Source organism: Hermetia illucens, chromosome 2 (genome assembly GCF_905115235.1).
Source record: "Hermetia illucens chromosome 2, iHerIll2.2.curated.20191125, whole genome shotgun sequence".
NCBI lineage: Eukaryota > Metazoa > Arthropoda > Insecta > Diptera > Stratiomyidae > Hermetia > Hermetia illucens.
The window spans coordinates 88,643,795-88,665,836 of NC_051850.1; the positions used below are offsets into that span (position 1 = coordinate 88,643,795).

At 42.1% G+C, this 22,042-nt stretch overlaps 1 protein-coding gene across 6 annotated transcripts in view; it reads left to right on the forward strand.

Annotated features, from left to right (window-relative positions):
* LOC119648666 (acid sphingomyelinase-like phosphodiesterase 3b) overlaps positions 1-22,042 on the forward strand; it is a 594,559-nt gene that overhangs the window by 513,679 nt on the left and 58,838 nt on the right. For all 6 annotated transcript variants that reach the window (XM_038050452.1, XM_038050451.1, XM_038050448.1 and 3 more), the window contains one exon: positions 926-1,121. In XM_038050452.1, coding sequence (XP_037906380.1) covers positions 926-1,121 — 196 coding nt within the window. The remainder of the gene's footprint in view (positions 1-925; positions 1,122-22,042) is intronic.

Sequence of the window (22,042 nt, forward strand, 5' to 3'; positions counted from 1 at the left end):
TCTTGCATTTGGTCTTCTTGCATTCGGAATACAGTAGGCCTTTTTTACCGACCCCACCCCCTTTATGCATCTATTTAAGCAGTCTCCTTCGTGCGCATTTTGCAGCTTATTGAATTTGTCTCCCAAGGACATCTGACGAGTAAATTACTCATTGAAGCAAATGCTATAATGTATCTGTCTTAAATCTGAGAAGGCCCGACAACAACATAAGAACTTCAAGCACCGATTTTCCTCAGTCCCATATAATGCGTAAAGTTGCAAGCTCATCACATGCATGTTTTTTTGTTGAGGTAATGTATAAGGGTCTAAGACACACAATTCCATTAGCAGTCGTCTTAGAATCTTTATTTATATTCTCCATTCTTGTGTTGTCAGAATTCTTTGGCCTTACGGCCCTTGCTAAGGTATTTGCTTGAGAGCCATGGAAGATATATCGACAACAAACCTATTTCACTCACAGACAGACAGACAGATACGAAACTGAATTTAACAAGGTTTTGTTTTCTATAAAACCTCAAAAATTATATATTTGCAGCAAGGGATGTTCAGTTGCATTGAACAATAATTAATGGGAATTTTTAAGCATTCCAGAGAAATATATTAGAGTAAAAGAACTCGAACGAATGTACTCCTAGAGCTCCTTTCAATTATCCCACGAAAACAACTAAGCTTCCAGCGACCGGCAAGATAAGCTAGTCTGAAGATTTTGATACATAAATCCTAATCATATTAAAGTATTAACTTCACAAGGCTTGAACCAAATCTCCTCCTTCTTTTCATTTAAACATTTCCCTGCTTCTCGTTTTGTCCTTCGTTACACTTGGTTGATTCTCTTCTATTTTCATCCAGCTGCCCCTACACAGGGCTACAGCTAACACCAATAATTGAATTTAATCCCAAACTGATTTCTCTCTAAATATTTCAGGTGTACATTGTCGGCCACATACCACCAGGATCAGACGAGCGCCTGTTCGGCAGCCAGCAGAACGGACATACAACGTTTTCAGAGAAAAACAATTTGCGATATCTGAGATTGGTGCGCAAATACTCATCAATTATTCAGGGTCAGTTTTTTGGACATTTACATTCGGACTCCTTCAGGATCATCTACAATGATTTGGGTAAGAGAAGTTCCTTGACTATTTATGAGATTTAAGGGCTGGGATCCATTCCTGTAATCGTATCCATCTCTGATATGATATCAGTAGTTTTGTTGATATAGGCTTCGATAAAAGATGCATACCACATTCGTTTGTTGTTTGCTTCAAAGAATAAAAGTTCACTATTTGTAATGTGCCGCATATAAAAGTAGCAAGTCCCTGAATCATTCATATAGGCTGCAAATTTACATGAACCTCCGAATGGCAGGGAAAGCTTGATTTCCGTTTTAAGCTTCTGGATCTAATTTAATTTAGTACAATGAATCTTTCCCTTTGAAAATATCGATTTTTTTAAAATTTGAATTTACACTGAGATAGGCAAAGGCATTAGGTACTTGCTACCTTAATACTTTCCTATGATCGAGTTTACTTTAACTTTTAATACTATGCCCGTATTCAATGCACCTGAATGAAATTCAGATCTATGTGTGTCCATATTAAAGAGTTACCTATTCAATAAGCTCCTTCTGTAAAATTTGTATCTGAAAGAGAATGCTTTACTTTAAGAAGGCTCCAATTTATCAATTAATTCAAAAAGCTATGTTTATATGAATTAATGTCAATTCGGGACAGTACGTCTTTGGCTATTCGTTAGCTAAGGATTTCCGAAAGCTCATGATTCCTCCCAATTATCTTACGCTATGCTATTTCATTGCACAGTATGGGTACACTAGAAGTACTTTGTTCGCTTAACCATCTTCTTTTCTCCACGTTTGTCCCACTCACAGGCGTAGTCAACGCGCCTTGATCAAACCTGAATTGGAAGGACTCGCGAGGCTCTCGCAATTTTATCACCATGGGTGCACCGCTATGTCAATCGCAGATGTCTTTATTTCGGATGTGATCACGGCGACAGGGCGGATGACACTACGGTAAATTTTGGATAGAAGACGTTCGTTGATACGTCGGCTGGGCTGATGCGCGGAACAGTTTCGTAACGCAGTCTGTTATTGGTTGCTCAGTTCTGGACAGGTCACTGCCACTGACAGTGGTAGTGTCCGTTTCATTGAGGTCGGTCATTAAAAATCCTGGTTTATTCAAATTCAATCTCAGACCGTGTTGCTGCAGCGATCGCTCCATTTTTGGACAAGTTGCTAGAGATCAGTTTCGCAACAAAACGCTCCATAGAGCGGTGTGTAGGATACTGAACGCTGGATGCCCCATGTGGTAGTGTCCGTAGTTAGAACAATGAGGGTTGGCGAAAGAGCGTTTCCTTGATAAACGAGAATGAATGAGAAAACCGTAAACTTCTAGTCCTTGAAGTTGCAAACATCTTTTATGTTCATGTTACATACAAATCTTGTTCATCTAAGAGAAAGTTTGAGAAAGTGTGGCGTGGCAGGATTCGCGGCATTCGAAATTTATTTCGAATACCAGCGGACAGATGACGTCACCGGCGCTCTCCACTCAGTTCAGACCTCGCTACAAGAGTGAAGAGCAGAGTAGGTGACGAGAAATGTCAGATGTCATAGAGAAAAAAGTGAAATCGGAAAGAGACAAGACGTGATAAAATTAATAAAAATAACGAGCCCCAGTTGTGTCGTTGGATATAGTGAAAGGATTCTATAAAAAGTTTTTATGAAATTCACCCTTTGTTGAAGCATTGCAGTTCCATTGTTTTTAATAAAATAAAATGAAGTGTTGTAACAGTGAACATTGTTGTTCTTAAAAAAGTACCCAATGACCAATATAGCAAGGATTATGCGGCGGTGTGGTAATTTGCAAGTATTTGGAAAACCCATACAGTCGAATCTTGGCTACACCCGCTACTTAGTCCATGTAGTAATCAAACGGTTTAGAAATGTTGTAGCAAGCCTTCCTTACGGGAAACTCGGGCTGGACGAAAAATGACAGCACGTAATTACTGTAAATACAGAAGTTTATTCGAAGGTATCAGATGACTTTTTGGTATTTGAACTTGTTACAGCCTTCCTTGTTATAACCAATGAACATGATTTCAGCAGGACGGAGCTACGTAACAGCCGCGCAATACGTTGTATCTGCGTAGGGTTCGCTAGATTGTCTCTTAAAATTAGCCTATGACGTAATGTGGCGTTAAATGATCTCTTGCAGTTGAGCCCTATGAACCGCTTTTTATGTGGATATCTCAAATCTAAAGTGCATGCTAATAATCCGATTTCACTTCTGCACTTGAGAGAAAATATCGGTTTCGAAATGACTGCCATCACCGAATATGCGTAATCAGTGCCGTGAGGATGATGGTGTTCCTGAACTCTTCACTCTAATATTTGATAAATACTTTAGGTACAGAAATCTGCTTTCTTTTCATATGGATACATGGAACTGAGAGAGTATATTTAATTTTTTTCTCTCATAATAGTGCATTAATATCTACCGATCGCGTTACGGTAAATGAGATTCAGCATTCGTTATTAATCGGTTCAAACTCTAGGTTCAGCCATACGTCCTCATCACTTTTCCTACGAGTAACAAAGTGCTATCAAAGCCCGCCTCGCTATTCAGGTTTTAACCATCATGTCACTATTAGGAAGCTACCCGAGGGAGGACCTGATGCATGTCCTTATAATTTTTAGTCTAGTATCCAACCGTGGGATTGTTGTCGAGACATTTTAAAACCAACCTGTCTGCAATCGATACTCCAAATTTGCATCAGTATAGCGGCCTTTAAGGGGGTCATCCCGTGTGTGGGATTTAAGGAATCGATTTTTTTGGCATAAATTGTATCTAGTATAGAATGTATGGACAAAGTGATTTTTTTGATATTCGGAGTCGTTCGGAAATGACAGATTTCAGATTTTATGGTTGAAATTCGCATTCTATTCTTTAAATGCGTTTTTCTCGAAACTGCATGTTGAAAATCTGCTGCCATCATAGATCAAAATTTATCCAACGAAATGCTTTGAAATTTTCACGATTTATTTAGAACATAATTCTACGGTCCCCATTCTAGGGTAATTGCGATTCATCCGGTAGTTTTTTTGTTTATTCATTAAAGAAGCCTTGGAAAAACATCAAAATTTATAAAAAACAAGCTTAGTAAGGCACCAAAAATTTAGCTTTCAATATTTTTTAATAATCATAGTTTGCAGACTGTCGTTAAGTCTGCACGTTAAAATGCCGTTTAAATTTTTTTCTTTAAAATGATCATAGCGCTCTCTAATGTGACAGCAGAAAAATACATTTTTTTGGTGATGGGTGTATAAGTTGCTCTGTTTTCAACAATGTACTATGCTAGTGTTGCCATGTTCAAGATATTAATAAACATATGGTGAAAAATTCGTATTTGCACCTGCATTCAGTTCTTCACAAAAAATGTCAAAAAACGGCGTTCACACGGGATGACCCCCTTAACATCTTCTCCTCAGCTCCAACGTTATTATCATCATCATGGTCTATTTGTAAAGGGGTTCTCTCAATTCTATATTTTCCTATTTCTTTGCTGTTCGAGCTCCAAGTCTAAATGAAGCACGAAGATATCGAAATGCCAACATCATAAGCAACTTCTCTATTCCTAATTTCGCGATCCTTCAACACTATTTATTCGACTTTTTGTACTGCAGCATGTAGAGTGTGCCTCACCTTTAACATCTTCCCGGCGTTCTTGGAATTTATATTACTTCAAAACTTTTTTTTACTTAGAGTACCGTATGCCAATCTCCACATTTCAATTGGTTTGGAGCACTTAATTCCATCTGCACACAAAATTTGGTACAAATACAAAAAAATAGCCTCAAAAGTAAGTGTGATAGTTACCGCAAATATACTTTTTTCTGCATCAGTTACTATGGGGGACGAGGGCACTAGGGTCTCTTCGTGATTTATAATAAAAACGATAGAAATTCTCCCTCATTATCATACAATTTCCTTAATCTTCAATCGAATCTCATCGAATCTTAACTTCGTTTACTCATAACGACTCTCAACACTTTCGACTTTTATGTCTACATCAACATTAGGCAGTGAGTTTAGCGCGAATTACATGTCCATCTCCTCCTCATATCGATCGTGGATGCCCTCATTTCGGATGTAAACATAACGTGCTACGCTTCTGATCCAATGCAACACTTTATTACCAATTCCTCGAGATGCCGTGCATTGTCCCTTATAATCGATCAGCACTCAGAACTACAGATGACAACAGGGCGAACGATATTGCGGAAGATTTTCGATTCGCGCAGAAGATGTCAGTCATGAGGTCCCACTTTATCCAAGTTGTCCTGATGCATGAAGCAATTTCATAAAACACTTCATCATTGGCCGCACTACATGGACAAGTTGCCCGAGATCAGCCTTCTTCTTCTTTTTCTTCAGCCTTTGTCTCGTTCACATGCGGAGTCGGCTCGTCGTGATCGGCTTCGCCATTTGCTCTATCGAATGCCTGATCCGGGTGCAATCTCAAGGCTTTCAAATCGCCATCTAGCGTATCAAGCCACCGTTGTTTAGGTCTGCTTTTTGGTCGTTTACCATCGACTTCGATGTTCAGACCAATCTTGGCAAGTGAATTCTCGTTTGCACGAATTGCGTGACCATACCATCGAAGACATGTCTCTCGCAACTTTTCCACGATCGGTGCAACCCCATAACGATCGCGGATATCCTCATTTCGGATGTGATCAAAACGTGTCACGTCACTAGTCCAGGGCTTCGACTCCATTACGGCAGCGCCGTTGATTGCCTTTTATAGTCGGACAACATTCTGAACCATAGAGGACGACAGGATGGACGACATTGCGGTAAATTTTAGATTTCAGACGTTCATTGATACGTCGATCAGATAGAAAACCAGTTGTGGAACGCAACTTTATCCAGGTTGCGTTAATGCGTTAAGCAATTTCATAACGCCGTTCTCCATTGGCTGATAACATTGATGCGAGGTACTTAAATCGCTCAGTTCTGGGCAGATCACTGCCACTGACAGTGATTGTGCCTGTTTCATGGGGATCGGTCGTCAAAAATTCAGTTTTGTTTAAATTCAATCTGAGACCGTGTTGCATGAGGCGATCATTTCATATTTGGACAAGTGTCTCGAGATAATTTTTGCAATCAGACGCTAAGGAAGCATCATCTGCATAAAGCAGTGTGTAGGGCGCTGGACGTTGGATATCCCGTGTGACGGTGTCCATAACAAGAACAAAGAGGAGTGGTGAGAGGGCGCTTCTTTGATGAACACCAACAGACACACGAAGCGGTTTTGATACACCCGCCATACTTCGAACTTTACTTTTCGGATCGTGGTAGAGCAATTGAACCCAGCGCACGAGTTCTTCTGGCACGAAGTGTTGTCGTGAAGCATGCCAGATGAGTTGGTGTGGCACACGGTCAAACACTTTCTCTAGATCCAGAAAGGCAATGTAAAGAGGGCGATGCTTCTCACGGTGTTTCTCCATGAGTAACCGCGCAGCGTGTATTGCATCAGTAGTTCCGCAGTTCTTGACAAATCTGGCTTGATTCACGGTTATTTCAACGATTTCGCGAATACGGTTGTCAAGAATGCGTTCAGAAATCTTCATGCCCTAGATCAATCTTATTATGAGACATCATACACTGAGAGCAGTTGAGTGTACCATGTGATTGTATGTACGGCAAGAGCAAAGATCTTGACGAATGGTTGCTTCTTTGATAAATACTGATAGAGATACGAAGCAGGTTTGATATGTATTCCATCCTGCGAACTTTATTTTTCGGATCGCGTTAGAGGAATTTCTCTCGGTGTACAGGCTCCTCTGACTGTAAGTGTTGCCACTGTATATACAATGGAAGCAATTGTACAGTGTGGAGAAAATGAAGCTTTTCATGGCGTTCTTTCCCTTCTTTAGACTTTGTCCTTTTTAGAAATGTCGGTAGTGCCATTTTGCTTAGCCAAAGGCCTGATTTGGATGCAGTCGCGAAGCTTTCAAATCACCGATGCTTCGGCAAACCTTTTGGTCTTTTTTCATCGGCTTCGATGTTCAGATCAATCTTTACGAGTGAATTCCCGTTGGCGCGAGTTACGCGACCACACCATCGAAGGCACCTCTCTTACAATTTTCCCCCATCGGTACACTATATCGATCACGATATCTTCATTTCGTCCCTGGTCCAACGTAACATTTTCGTCTCCATGACCGTGAAACACCATTCATTTTCTTTTATAGTCGGCCCACAATTAGAACAATAGACGGCGATAGGGAGAACAACACTGCGTTAAATTTTTTATTTGACCCGTTCCGTGATAATTGTGGAACGTTATTTCATCCAAACTACGCTAATGGGTGCAGTAACTTCATAACGCGGTTCACTATTGGCTGATTGTATTGACCCGAGATATTTAAATCGCTCAGTTCAGGCTAGATCAAAACCGCTAGTAGTATTTATGTCTGTTTAATTGGGACTATTCCTCAAAAATTCAGTTTTATTCAGATTCAATCTATTACCGTGTTCAATGAGACGATCATTTCATTTTTGAACAAGTTGCTATGAGGCACTAAGAAACATCATCTGCTTAAAGCAGCGTATAAGGTGCTGGAGGCTGGATGTCCCGTGGGACAGTGTCCATAACAAAAGCAAAGATATGTGGTGAGAGGATGCTTTTTTGATGAACACCGATGGAGACACGAAGCGATTTTTATACATCCAACACTTCCAACTTTACTTTTCGGATCGTGGTAAAGCACGTAAACCCAGAGCAAGAGTTCGTCGGGTACTGTTTGTTAGACCACACCGGATGAGTCCGTGTGGCGCACGGTCAGACACTTTTTCTTGATTCAGAAATGCAATGTAAAGAGGACGATGTTTCTTGCGATGTTTCTCCATGAGCAACCGCGCAGCGTGTGCTGCGGGAGTAGTTCCAATTCTTGACAAACCCAGCGGTTATTTGAACGATTTCGCTAATACGGTTGTCAAGGATGAGTTCAAAAGTCTTCATCATAAGGGGGAGCAATTGAAATGGACGGTAATTTGAACATTCCACGGAACTAGCATTTCCTTTGGCATATTGGACTGTTGGTGCTTTCTTGCTAGTCTGGTTTTGTTCTATCTTTATAACTCCATTGGAGAACTCACTGAGCGACAGTGTTGGGCTCCAATTCTTCATTTTCAAGGGAATATAAAGTCCTGGTTCTTTCCTCGATTTCATTCGTTTTATTATTTTCTTGATTACAGTGGCACTGACAGATGGAATTGGTCCAAATGTCGACAATGCTTGCGGAAGTGGGGGATGAACAAATTGTTCCGTTGAAATTTGCTCGAAAGTAGCGTTCTTATTGTTACCATTGTGCTCGATATCCTGTGTGCGTTGGTGTCGGTTTGTGACAAGTCGATACAAATCTCTTTCGACATCTCGAGTGTCCAGTTTATCGTAAAGATCTTTATAATGGATCGCTGTTAATTTGCTAATTGGCCAGGGTTCCGTCGATAAGCTCATGGTAAAGGCATTTCTTTTTGGTCAACTTGCCTGTGGTGTGTCTGCGGTGAAGAAATGAATAGCGCAATCAGCTGGTATAATAATGAGCTTCATGGGCCCGTCATCAAATCGCTTGACTTCTTTAATGACGTCACGGAAACCTTCAAAGATGGCACTGGATTGTGTGTGTGGGATCCTAAAATATAGAAGTTTATAACCAATTTTACCGCGCTAGCTACGCAGCTGAGTATTACAAACCGCAAATGTGTTCCAAAATTTTGTCAAAAGAACCGACGTTAGTATTAGTCTATTTACTGTACTGCAAGACAGCATTTGATCAGCTCCTAAGGTGCTAGATGAAGTTGATTATCGATTTGCCTTCATTACCTTAACATTTTTTTCTGCATCACTTAGATTCAATCAAGTCAGCTATAGATTCGTACCTGCGAGCTTACATACATGCACATATCCGTATACTTTCGGATATTGCCAACTTGGAAACAAACATTGTATTTTTAGTAGAATGAAAAAATCATATCAAACAATATCGTCTGAAGTTTGGCCGATACCTTACTATTTTTGCAAATGGTGTGAAACAACCCTCTCTATCCCAATCTCAATTTGGGTTCCTTGTTAGCATACTCCTCCCTGGATGGATCCTTCGTGCTAGAGTCATCTTTCGAATCGATAGAAATTGCTCCCGGGGAATTGACTGTAAATCGATGATGTGTTCAATTTCGGAGGCCTCGTTTTTATTTCTCTCAGGATTAGGTTAAAAGCAACCCCCAATTTATTTTGTAGCACCTACGAAATGGAAATATTATGTCACAAGGACTTTTAAATTTTTCGGTGACGATGACATCAACGACAACGATAACGCTAAGGCTTCTCAGGCGCAATATAAATGGGAAAAGCAAACAAAGATGGGGGACTAGCGGAATGGAGGATGGGAATCCTGAGTTGAATTTGATAGATGATGCGAGGCTAAGAGAACACTTCCCGGCATAAAATTGAAAAATGTGACAACCATATGAGGACGTGGGAATACTGAAGAAAATGTGAACTATAATTGAAAAATATGAACAAACATAGATGTTGTTTTTATGTTTTCTGGGATGCCGTAAGTGACATGAATGATGAAATCTAAATACATTTATATGACATGTGTGATCCAGGGTTTATTTTATTTCCCTACTTCATGTGCACATCTCGTTGATGTTAGGATAATCTTGTTCTTTGGGCTTTCTCAGCCTTTGGAAGTGTCCCATAAAAAAGCAGAAGTTTGGTTTATAGTCCCAAAAGAGGTTTCTGCGAGCCGGAATGTGATAAAAACTCTAATATTTGGAACTAGATGCTTAGTACTATGGGTAATGCATTTTCGTTAGTTTTTTAAGGTTTTGTGTAAACACAAAACCTTATTAAAATCGGTTTACCGTCTTTTTTTTTTTTTTTTTTTTTGTTGAGGAGGTGGAAATCTTCAAAAAGACACTGGTCTGGACACACCAGCGTGTGGGATTTTTACCCACTAAAACCACCCCCGACTCCCTCCCTGCCCCGCCGAACCACCATAAGGTATTACATCACGGGGCGGAGTCAGCTCACTCTAGCTTTGTCACCTTTCTTCTATACGCGGCGCACGTGACCGCGCTTTTCTCCGTTCCTCTGCCTTTCGCAATTTATCTTGAATAGATGCGATCATGGAGTTGACCGCATCCCAATTCTCTTGATGTGCTAGCATTTTCGGTACCAGATTTTCTGGTACCAGCACCTCTCCTAGAGTCTCCTCTAGATTCCTCCTTTCTTCCACAAATCTCGGACAGTGGAAGAATACATGCTCTGGGTCCTCTGGGACTCCATTGCAATTTGGACAATCGGGTGAGGTCTCCAATTTAAACCTGTGAAGGTATTGGAGATATCCTCCGTGTCCCGTGAGAAACTGGGTGAGATTATAATTAATCTCACCGTGTCGTCTCTCCAACCACTCCTTGATGGCAGGAATGAGCCTGCGCGTCCACCGGCCCTTTCCCGAGCGTTCCCACCGCTCTTGCCATCTATTGATGGATCTCTCCCTTTCAGCGTTCTTCGTCCGCGATGAGGAAGAGGTTGGCTTTGCATTGTATATATTCGCCATCTCATCTGCCAAGATGTCAATCGGCATCATTCCAGAGATGACGAATGCTGCATCATCTGAGACAGTCCTGAAGGCAGAGCATACCCTCAGGGCTGTCCTCCTGTAGACTGAACTCAGTTTGGTAGCATTCCCTGACATCCACAACGCCTCCCTCCAAACTGGGGTCGCATAGAGCATGATCGAGGTCACCACCCTGGCTATAAGCAACCTAGAGGTATGCCGTGGCCCTCCCACGTTCGGCATCATCCTCGCCAGGGCCATACTAGCAGTGGATGATTTATCACAAACATACTGTAAGTGTTGCTTATAGCTGAGCTTCCTGTCTATCACCACCCCCAAGTATTTGATGGTCGGCTTGGAAGTGATGATATGATTCCCGATTCTAACACAGGCGTAATTTCTCTTCCGGCGCTTCGTGATGAGGACCGCTTCTGTTTTTTCCTCCGCAAGCGTCAAACCAGAGCTCTCCAACCAGCACTTGACAGCACTGATTGCCTCACTTGAGTATAACTCAGCATCTTCAAGATGCTTTGCGACAACAACTAGTGCTATGTCGTCAGCGTAACCCACAACTGTGGCTTCTTCCGGAAGGGGAAGGTTAAGTACATCGTTATACATGATGTTCCACAGTAGTGGGCCCAATACGGAGCCCTGTGGGACACCGGCGGAAACAACGTACTCCTGCGGTCCGTCATCAGTGTCATACCATAGCCTCCTTTCAGTTAAGTAACTATCGACGATAGCAGCGAGATAGGCCGGAATACCAATCTTCGCTAGGGATTTGCGTATTAGATTCCAATTGGCCGAATTGAATGCATTTTTCACGTCCAGGGTTACTACCACGCAATATTTGCTGGTACTACCCTTTCCGTGAATTGCATCTTCGGCCAAGCCAGTAACCAATTTGATGGCATCAATGGTTGATCTGGCTTTTCGGAACCCATACTGCCTATCTGAAAGGCCGCCTTGGCCCTCAACAACCGGGAGTAATCTATTATAGATTACCCGCTCTAACATTTTCCCCACCGTGTCCAAAAGACATATGGGTCGGTATGACGATGGTTCACCTGGAGGTTTACCAGGCTTAGGCAGAAGTACCAACTTCTGTCGCTTCCAAGCCGCCGGAAATATTCCTTCGGACATGCACGCTTCAAACAGCTCAGCGAACATGTCCGGCCTGGATTTCACGGCAAGCTTAAGGGCCTTATTCGGTACTCCGTCTAGGCCCGGCGCTTTATTGTCTCCTATTCTGCTGCAGATCTCCAGCAGCTCGACTCTGGTGACTGGAGGAATTGCCGTCATATTCAGAGGTGGTTGGAATATGTCGGTGCTCTCCTCTTGCTGGGGGAATAACCCCTGGATGATTTTCAGCAAGAGGGTGGGACACGTGATCTGCGGAGAGGAGCGGCCTCTAAATCGTCCCATCACTATTCTATAAGCACTCCCCCACGGGTTGATGTCCGCTTCTGAGCAGAGCTCCTTAAAGCATTTTGTCTTGCTTCGCTGGATGGCGAGCTTGAGGGTTTTGCGGGCTGCCTTATAGGCGCACTCTTTCTGCCCCTGATCGACTCTACCTACCGCCCTCTGAGCCGCTCTTCTGGCTCGGTGGCAGGCTGATCGAAGACCGGCCAGTTCATCATTCCACCAGTAGTTTGGTCTTCTACTGGGGAATGAGCACCTCCTAGGCATAGACGCGTCACATGCTTTGGCGATGCATTGAGCCAGATGGACGGATCTTTCCGTAGAGGCGCCTGCTATATCAGGTTGATCTAACCACACCTCTAAAAAGCTCTGCTCATCCAAAGATTTTGCAGACCAGCCTGAAAACTTTTTCGGTTTCGGGCATGATAGCTCTTTGCCCTGTGGCTCGACACATGTCTCAAAGAAGATTGCCTGGTGATCGCTGTGGGTGTAGCGTTCACTGACGCACCAGGACATACCAAGCGCCAGCGAAGGGCTGACAAAGGTCAGGTCTACAACTGAGCCTGACCCCCCTTTCTGGAAGGTGTTTACAGCACCTTCGTTAGCCAAAACCATGTCCATCTGCGCAAAAGCTTCTAATAAACTGCGCCCCCTAGCATTTGATTCCCTACTACCCCACTCTAGGGCCGTAAGTGACATGAATGATGAAATCTAAATACATTTATATGACATGTGTGATCCAGGGTTTATTTTATTTCCCTATTTCATGTGCACATCTCGTTGATGTTAGGATAATCTTGTTCTTTGGGCTTTCTCAGCCTTTGGAAGTGTCCCATAAAAAGCAGAAGTTTGGTTTATAGTCCCAAAAGAGGTTTCTGCGAGCCGGAATGTGATAAAAACTCTAATATTTGGAACTAGATGCTTAGTACTATGGGTAATGCATTTTCGTTAGTTTTTTAAGGTTTTGTGTAAACACAAACCTTATTAAAATCGGTTTACCGTCTGTCTGTCTGTCTGTCTGTCTGTCTGTCCGTCTGTCTGTCTGTCTGTCTGTCTGTCCGTCACACGCATTTTTCTCGGAAACGGTTACAGCGATTGACACCAAATTTGATAGAACGGTGGGAACTGTGAACGCTCATGCATACAGTGAGTTACATCCTTTTACGTTGAATTTAAGGGGGGTCCACATACATGCAGAAGGGGGGTGTAATTTTTTTTTTTTATTAAATATAGTCATGTGGGGTATCAAATTAAAGGTCTCGGTTAGTACTTTTCGAAAACAGGCTTAGTTTTGACATTTGTTGGAAAGGTGGGGAGTGCGGGGGGTTGAAAGTGACCATTCCTTTACGGGGGCCATTCTCAGAAACTACACAACCGAAAAATCTGAAAAAAATCAAGAGGCTGCCACTATATGGTGCCTGGGCTCCGAAATACCTTCCACATTGATATCTGCACAAATAAAGTTAATAATAGTATATTACTATAATTTTTAGTAATTCGCTGCAAAACCCCCCTGAAGTTCATACTAGGACGACGAAATTTCGCAACAATATAGGGTGTAACATAGAGCATGATGTTACCAAGTTTGGTGGAAATCGCACTATTGCTAACAAAGTTATAATACGTCAAAGTTGTCGCTTCTTTGCAAATTGAAGACTATAAATGTCAATATCATCCGAAAGTGGATATTCTCACATAATATTGTATATGCATATATTACATGCTACGTACTAAGAAATGCACAAAACCTTTCGTAACTGAAGCGTCCAGCTTCCGGTTTCCCGACTTGTTTTTAATTAATTGGAGTTTTTAAAACCGAGTTCGATTTAGATGTCGAGCGAATTTATAATCTTGTAAATTAAATTTAGAATGCTCATTGAAAACAAGGATTGCAGGGGTTATTTTACTGTCAATTAAAAAAAACAAATGGCGGCCGCAGCATGCAGATGTTGCAGTGAGAGAGCACAACAAGAGCGAATTGCGCGGGGTAGTATACAGGCTTTTCAAGTGACTTATAATCAATTCAACCCATACACTTCTCCAGTTTTGATCAAAATCCACTGCACAATTTTGAATTTTAATAAGTTGGCAAGCTTTTTAAGGTTTTGTTTGTGAAACAAAACCTTATTAAAATCGGTTTACTGTCTGTCTGTCTGTCCGTCTGTCTGTCTGTCTGTCTGTCTGTCTGTCTGTCCGTCACACGCACTTTTCTCGGAGGCGGTTGTAGCGATTGGCACCAAATTTGGTAGAAAGGTGGGAACTGTGAACGCTCATGCATATAGTGAGTTACATCCTTTTACATCGAATTTAAGGGGGGGTCCCCATACATGCAAAGGGAGGGTGTAAATTTTTTTTTCATCAAATATAGTCATGTGGGGTATCAAATTAAAGGTCTCGATTAGTACTTTTCGAAGCTGGTCTTAGTTTTGACATTTGTTGAAAAGGTGGGGAGTGCGGAGGGTTGAAAGTGGTCATTTTTTTAAGGAACCCATTCTCAGAAACTACCCAACAGAAAAATCTGAAAAAAATCAGGGGGCTGTCACTATATGGTGCCTAGGCTCCGAAATACCCTCCATACCGATACCTGTTCAAATAAAGTTAATAATAGTACATTACTATAATTTTTAGTAATTGACAGGAAAACCCCCCTTAAGTTCACCCTAGAATCACAAAATTTTGCAAGAATATAGGCTACAGCATAGAGCATGATCTTGCCAAATTTGGTGAAAATCGCACCATTACTAACAAAGTAATACTAAGTCAAAACTGTCGCTCCTCTGCAAATTCAAGACTATGAATGTCAATATCACTTGAAAGTGGCTATTTTCACATAATATATGCATATTTTACGTACTACATGCTAATGAGACAAATGCACACCCAAATCTCTTTATAAAAGAAATAAACAAAACCTTTCATACCTGAAGCGTTTAGCTTCCGGTTTCCCGACTTGTTGTTTCTAAAGGAAAAAGTCTTCTAAAATTCACAATTCTAAGTTCGTTAACTATGGCATACTTTAAACTGGTTCAGTGGATTTTTCCTTATACTATCGCGCGAACCAAAAATGGGATCCATTCCATGCGCGCTCCGAAATATGCCTACGGAATTAACAGGAAAACAGATATCAACATAACACAGCCCTGCGAATTGGGGCCTAAGGGGTTATATACAGGCGCCTACTGCACCGGTATTTTTGTTTGAGAAACAACACCCAAAATAGCGGGTGTTATAACAAAACGTTTTGGGCGGGGGTGAGAAAATCGTGAGTTGGTCATGCATATTTTACAGGTCGGATTGAATGAAGAATGACTGCCAAATTGCCTTTAAATCCTACCAATACGCGGTACAAAAAGATGAAGGGAGGATCGCAGTGAGCGGAAAAGCTACGGCGAAGGAAGCGCGTTCGTTAAAAAAAGTAGCGTATAGAGAAAGAAGAGCAGGAGTATATCAATTCAAGATGTTAAAACTTATTTTTTGTAAAAAGGTACCTAATTAATAGTGAAAAACGTTTTACTCGAAGTCTTATCCCCCCCAGGATTCACTAGACCGACTTTACTAGCGTGTCGGACGTGATAATGTTTCACAATATCACAAAAAGAACGAGAAAATGAAAATCTTACAAAGAAAAAAGTCCAAAATTGTCGATTTTTTCGACTTTTTTTCAAACAGTCTTCATTTTTGAGGTTTTGTATAAAACAAAACCTTATTAAAGTTGGTTCACTGTCTGTCTGTCTGTCTGTCGCAGGCACTTTTTGGTGGACAGATGGAGAAGTACCAAACAGCGTATAATACTGCCAGGTTTCATAGAAATCCGGTTGCTATTATCAAAGTTATTGCAATTCAAACCCATTTACTGCAGCCTACGCCATACAAATAAGATGCTGTCGTCAAAATAAGCGGGAATAATTGACAGTTAAGTGAAATATTAAAGACCCATCTATGAAAAAGTTACTTCTCTTTGGCACTTTTACCCTTTACACATTAGATGGGCCCTTTTTAAGGTTATGTGTGAAACAAATTTGTCTGTCTGTCTATCATAGGCACTCTTCTCCAAAAACGGCTAAACCGATCCAAACGAAACTTGGTGGACAGATAGGACCTATGAAATCCCACGTATACAGTGAGTGGGGGTTTAAAAGTGGGCCGATACATGCAAAAAGGGGATGTACAATTTTTTTTCAACCAATGTAGTTATGTGAAAGGTCTAGATTAATACTTTCCAAAACTGATATCAATTGATTGTGTGATTGTGTGATTGTGTACTTAAAGTGAGACAGGACTCTTTTCCGGAAACTGCCCAAAGCGAAAATCTGAAAATAATCAGGATGGTGCGCTTATACGAAATTTAATCCTCAAATAGCATTCCGATATATGTTGAAATCAACTTCCTAATAGTAGTAAGTTCATCCCAGGAGTACGAAATTTTTGTATCTATTGTAAGTTGTCTTCTTCACATTTGCTAATAATATTGAGCTCCTAGTCTGAAGCCCATGAGGTTGACTGTTATCAATACATCAAATTATTTGAGTAAACGGTTTTTCTAAAAAGTAGAGGGCAATTAGATTTTTAACTGAGTACACACGGAACGGTAATACTTCCTCACATAGGGAAACACAAAACCTTTTCTAGCTGACATGTTTAGCTGTCTGTTTCCCGAATTGTTTATATTTTATTGATTTTTTAAGAAAAGGTGATAGATTGTTGGTGAAAAACCATCTATTGCTTCTTATAGGGCAATGTAATCTTGTAATACAGCTTTACGGTATTGAATAAAAGACTCCAACACACTTCCAGCCCCTGAGCCAATTGGAATCTAATTTTTTAGCATACTTGTCGGCTAAAACCATATTTAATGAAAGGGAGAAAAAAATTTGAAATGTTAATAGCTTATCTTGCAGCTGCAAACCGTATGTACGAGAATGAAGGTTCGAAAGTATAGGCGAGGTAATCTGTTGTAAATAGCTATAATTTCGAGCCTACTGTTCCCATGGCTATCAAATTCAATGAGAATATTCCTGTAATTAAAAAATATGCAAAAGAATGCCATAAACATTTTTTCGATTTGCCCCCTTCCCTTCAGAATACACTCAAAATCTTTCCTGCTGCTAAAAGGGAAGGAAATCTGTGCCAATTTCGCAACTATCATGCTACCGAAACGTCAACAACGCATCGGATAAGGACTGATTTCGCGGCTACGACCTTTGACTATCGAAACGAACCTGCTTTCTGAGCAAGATAAGATGATGGGACTGTGGAGATTCCTCCTCTCCCACTTGTGGCGATGTACTTTAAACATAAGGAAATCCAAATGGTAGCCGATACGAACCCGGTTTGGGGCTGTTACTGACAGTTACAGCAAGGTGCGCTCTCTTGACCTGGAAACTGCTTTCTGATAGGATTCTAGCAGCTGGATGTCGATCCAGGTTAAGAAGCAGCACAACTGTACAATACAATGCACCAACGGAGATTTCCGATATAGTGGAGAGAGATGCTTTCTATGAGCAAATACATACAGTTCACGATAGGTTCTCTAGAAACCTAATAAATACGAGAACTAAACTTCCCAACTTCCTCTGTACAATATACTTCAAGTAATGGTTTCAAAGCATGTAGGTTCCGCTAACATATGGTGGACTCTCTCGTTTATCTCAGTATGTTCTACGATTAGAACATATTCGCCCTATCCAATTATATCTGCCTGATGAATTTCATCAGCAGTCCTCGCAACAGATTTTCTGTTCCATCAAAATCAAATCGTTCGATGTTTGTTCCCAGCAAATAAACATGTTTGGTTTATGGACTGTCGTAATTAACCAACCATAGGGAATGTGAATATATTTAGCAGCTCAGATATTGAGTGGGTACTAAGCATCTTCTTCGCGAATGCCTCCAACTTGCAATCTAATTATAACATACTCAGTACCATTTGTAAGGACTCCTTTACTCCAACGTTCCCAAAACAGCCTTGTTGGGGCATTACAACCAATTTAATGACGACGGCCGGTCGAAAATCCGCCATTTTATACTTTTGTATGAAACAAAACCGTATTGAAATCGATTCAATGTCTGCCTGTCCATTTGTCCGTCTCCCCGCCTGTCATTGAGATTCATATAATCATATAAATATTCATAAAACCATTGGTGCATCTATATGAAATCTAGTCCTCAAAATAAACGTATACGCTTCCTCGCTTCGAGTGGAATGGCTTCTCGATTTTACGGGGAAAAAATATTTATTGCATCCTGCTGAGTATTGTGAATACTCTCATAGTAAATATATGCAACAGTTCTTTTGTGTACGACAGGTGCTGATCGTATGAATAGAACTTAAGCCATGTGTGATCTCATCATCGTAGAAAGTGAACTCATATAAAGGGCGATGTGGGAGTTTGGAGACATCTCAATGAATATGTTAAATTTTTACCTCTGTACGAATGAAAAGATGTGGATAGAAAGTTTCTTACAAAAGTTACACACAAAACCATAATACTCGAAGTGTCAAGCTCCAAGTATTTCGACTTGTTTAAACTTTCTCAGCTTTTTGTATATCAGTATCAAAGGGTAGTATAGGTCCCAGGGCGAAACGTGGATTGGTACCCACGATGGAGCATAAAACCTGGGAAATGCTTGCTGAACCAACACCAACAGCTCTACACTACCAAACCCTATCTCCACCTCTACGTGGTGACCGCTGGGAGCTCTTCCTTAACGGAAAGCTGCAGACGGAGAAGGATGAAGGTGAGTCTCCCGGGCCTAAAAACGGGCCAAATCGTACCAACTGGTCCTACTGGTTGGGGGTTGAGTAGGGCTGACAACCCCACATGGAAAACAGCTTGTTACGAAGCTACAACAGGAGCCTCGGACTGGACGGATTACACAACGACGAACCCGGCAACAACAACGGAAAAAACGATTCACGCATTTTCTCATGGAACGTGCGCTCCCTGTACAGAGATGAAGCTGATGAGCAGCTAGCCGATACCCTGTTCCAATATAGGGCTGATGTAGTAGCGTTACAAGAGATGCGTGGGACAGGGACCGGTTTCCTGGAGAAGAGCCACTACACCATATATTATAGCGGTCATCGAGTAAACCATGTGCTCGGAGTAGGTTTCTTAGTCAGCCACAAAACGGCTATCCACTCTGCGCTTCCGAGGCAAACTTAGAAATATAACCCTCATCAACGTTCACGCCTCTACAGAGGAGACTGCAGAGTCGGAGAAGGATACCTTGCACGAGGCAGTAGAACCAACCCTCGAAGCTTTTCCCAGATATGATATCAAAATGATACTTGGGGATTTGAACAGCCAAGTAGGGAAGGAGCCAGTATTCAGGCGATACGTTGGCTCCGACAGCTTACACCAAAATACAAATGACAACGGGCTGCGGATTATTCAATTAGTAGGGCTACACGAAATGGTTGTTGGAAGTACCTGGTTTGCGCGGAAAGCGGTCCACAAACATACATGGGCCTCTCCATACGGGACACTTTCAACCAAATTGACCACGTGTTGATCGAACGCCGCCACCTCTCAGCCTTGATGAATGTCAGAATATATAGGGGGATCAATCTAAACTCGGACCACTATCTCGTTGGCATGGAGCTCCGAGCTCGAATAACAATACCACCTAGAATCCCCTCTGACAATCAGATGAGAGTGAACGCTGAAGCCATCCACAACACAACCCTCCGCGACACCTACAAGAGGGAAATGGATACCGCAATAACCGCAGTCAACAGAGGACGTGAAGATGAAGCATCAATAAATGCTCTTCACAATCACCTGAAGAACGTTATCATGGACACGGCCACAAACATACTTGGCCCCAGCCGCAAAAGGAGTCGGAACGGCTGGTTTGACGATGAATGGAAGCTAGCAACGCTGGAAGCTAGCAAAGCTCAAAGAACGCGGGCACGCGCAGAGACTTATCACGAACTCCGTCGAGCAGAGAAGCGACTTCACAGACTTAGAAAGGGAGCTTGGGAGAACCAGCATGTCTGTGAACGAAAAAAGTACAGGGAGCAACCGCACCAGGCGCGGAAATTTTACCAACTAATCAGCAGGATGAAACCTTATACACCTCGATGTTCATCCTGCCGAGACAAAGAGGGAAATCTGAATTCCGACAGAATGGGCATATTGGAGCGATGGGTTGAGTACTTTCATGGGCTACTGGAGGTCCCGCCAACTGAAGACGACGGACAAATACTGCCACCACCAAGTTTAGGAGAAACAGTCCGTGCAATTCATCGGCTAAAAAATCATAAGTCGCCAGGAGCCGATGGAATTACGGCCGAATTGTTTAAATATGGAGGCGACCAATTAGCGATAGCGAATCAATGCCTGACGATTGGCAGCGAGGCATTATCTAAAAAAATCTAAAAATTATAAAAAGGGAGATATCACACAGTGCACAATTATAGAGGTATCACGTTGCTGAGTACCATCTATAAGATATTCTCCGCTATCTTGCTAGGACGGATAGCCTCATACGCCCAGAACATCAGTGGCCCATACCAAAGAGGCTTCACTCCAAGCAAATCAGCAACAGACCAGATTTTCTCTGTGCGGCAAGCGATGGAAAGACTGTTGGAATATGGACAACAGTTGCACCATCTATTCGTCGACTTTGACGCCGCATATAATAGCATAGCCAGGGTAAAACTGTACACGGCCATTAGAGAATTCGGTATCCCGACGAAATTGATAAGACTGACTAGGCTCACGCTGACCAATGTGCGACGCCAGATAAAAGTCTGACATTCATCAAGGCTAGCGTCTCACCATAAGGTCGAAGCTCTTACTGTACAAGACTATGATCTTGCCTAATGTATTCCTCGGAAACTTGGGTTCTTAGCAAGAAAAATTGTGAACTCTTGGCCGCGTTCGAGAGAAGAATCCTCCGAAGAATGTTTGGTCCCTTACATGAGGATGGACGATTCTATAGCATACACAATGACGAAATCTATGAGCGATACCATGACCGTCCGGTTGTGGATCAAATACGGCTCAATAGGTTACGGTCGACGGGTCACTTAATCCGTATGGATAAGGATGATCCCACGCGGAAAGTCTATAAGGGCAATATCTATATCTATATCTATGGTAGAAGAAGAAGACGAGGCAGACCCTGCCTAAGATGGAGCGATGGTGTAGGCCAGGACGCCAGACAGATTTTCGGTATATCGAATTGGTGGACCTAGGCGCAAAACCGGGATGTCTGGAGTTTCCTTATTAAGGCAGGCCTAGACAGAATACCGGTTGTTGCGCCGTTGATGATGATGGTGATTCGTCAAGGCTCAAAACAGGGTCTGGAGCGGCCCACGTATGTTTGTGGATCGCTTCCCGGGCAAACCAGGTACTTCCAACAACTATTTCGTGTGACACTGCTAATTGAATAATCCGCAGTCCGTTATCATTTGATGTAAGCTATGGAAGCCAACATATCGCCTGAATGCGGCTTCCGTCTCTACTGTAAGCTATGGGAGCGACTGAATAAGGGCTCCTTCCTTACTTGGCTGTTGAAATTTCCAAGTATGATTTTGATATCATACTTGGCACAGGCTTCCAGCGCCCGCTCAACTGCCTCATAGAAGGTATGTTTCTCCAACTCTGCAGGAGCGTGTACGTTAGTTAGGCTTATATTTCTAAATTTGCCTCGCAAGCATAGAGTGCATAGCCGTTCGCTTATGTTTTCAAAACCGATAACAGCAGATTTCATTTTTTGGCTGACTAAGAAATCTACTCCGAGCACATGGTTTGCTGGATGGTCGCCATAATATATGGTGTAGTGACTCTTCTCCAGGAAATCGGTCCGTGTCCCACGCATCTCCTGCGACGCTGTTAGGTCAGCTCTATATTGGAACAGGGTATCGGCCAGCTGCTTGGCATGAGAAAATGCGCAAATCGTTATTCCGTTGTCGTTGCCGAGTTCGTCGTTGTGTAATCTGTCCAGTCCGAGGCT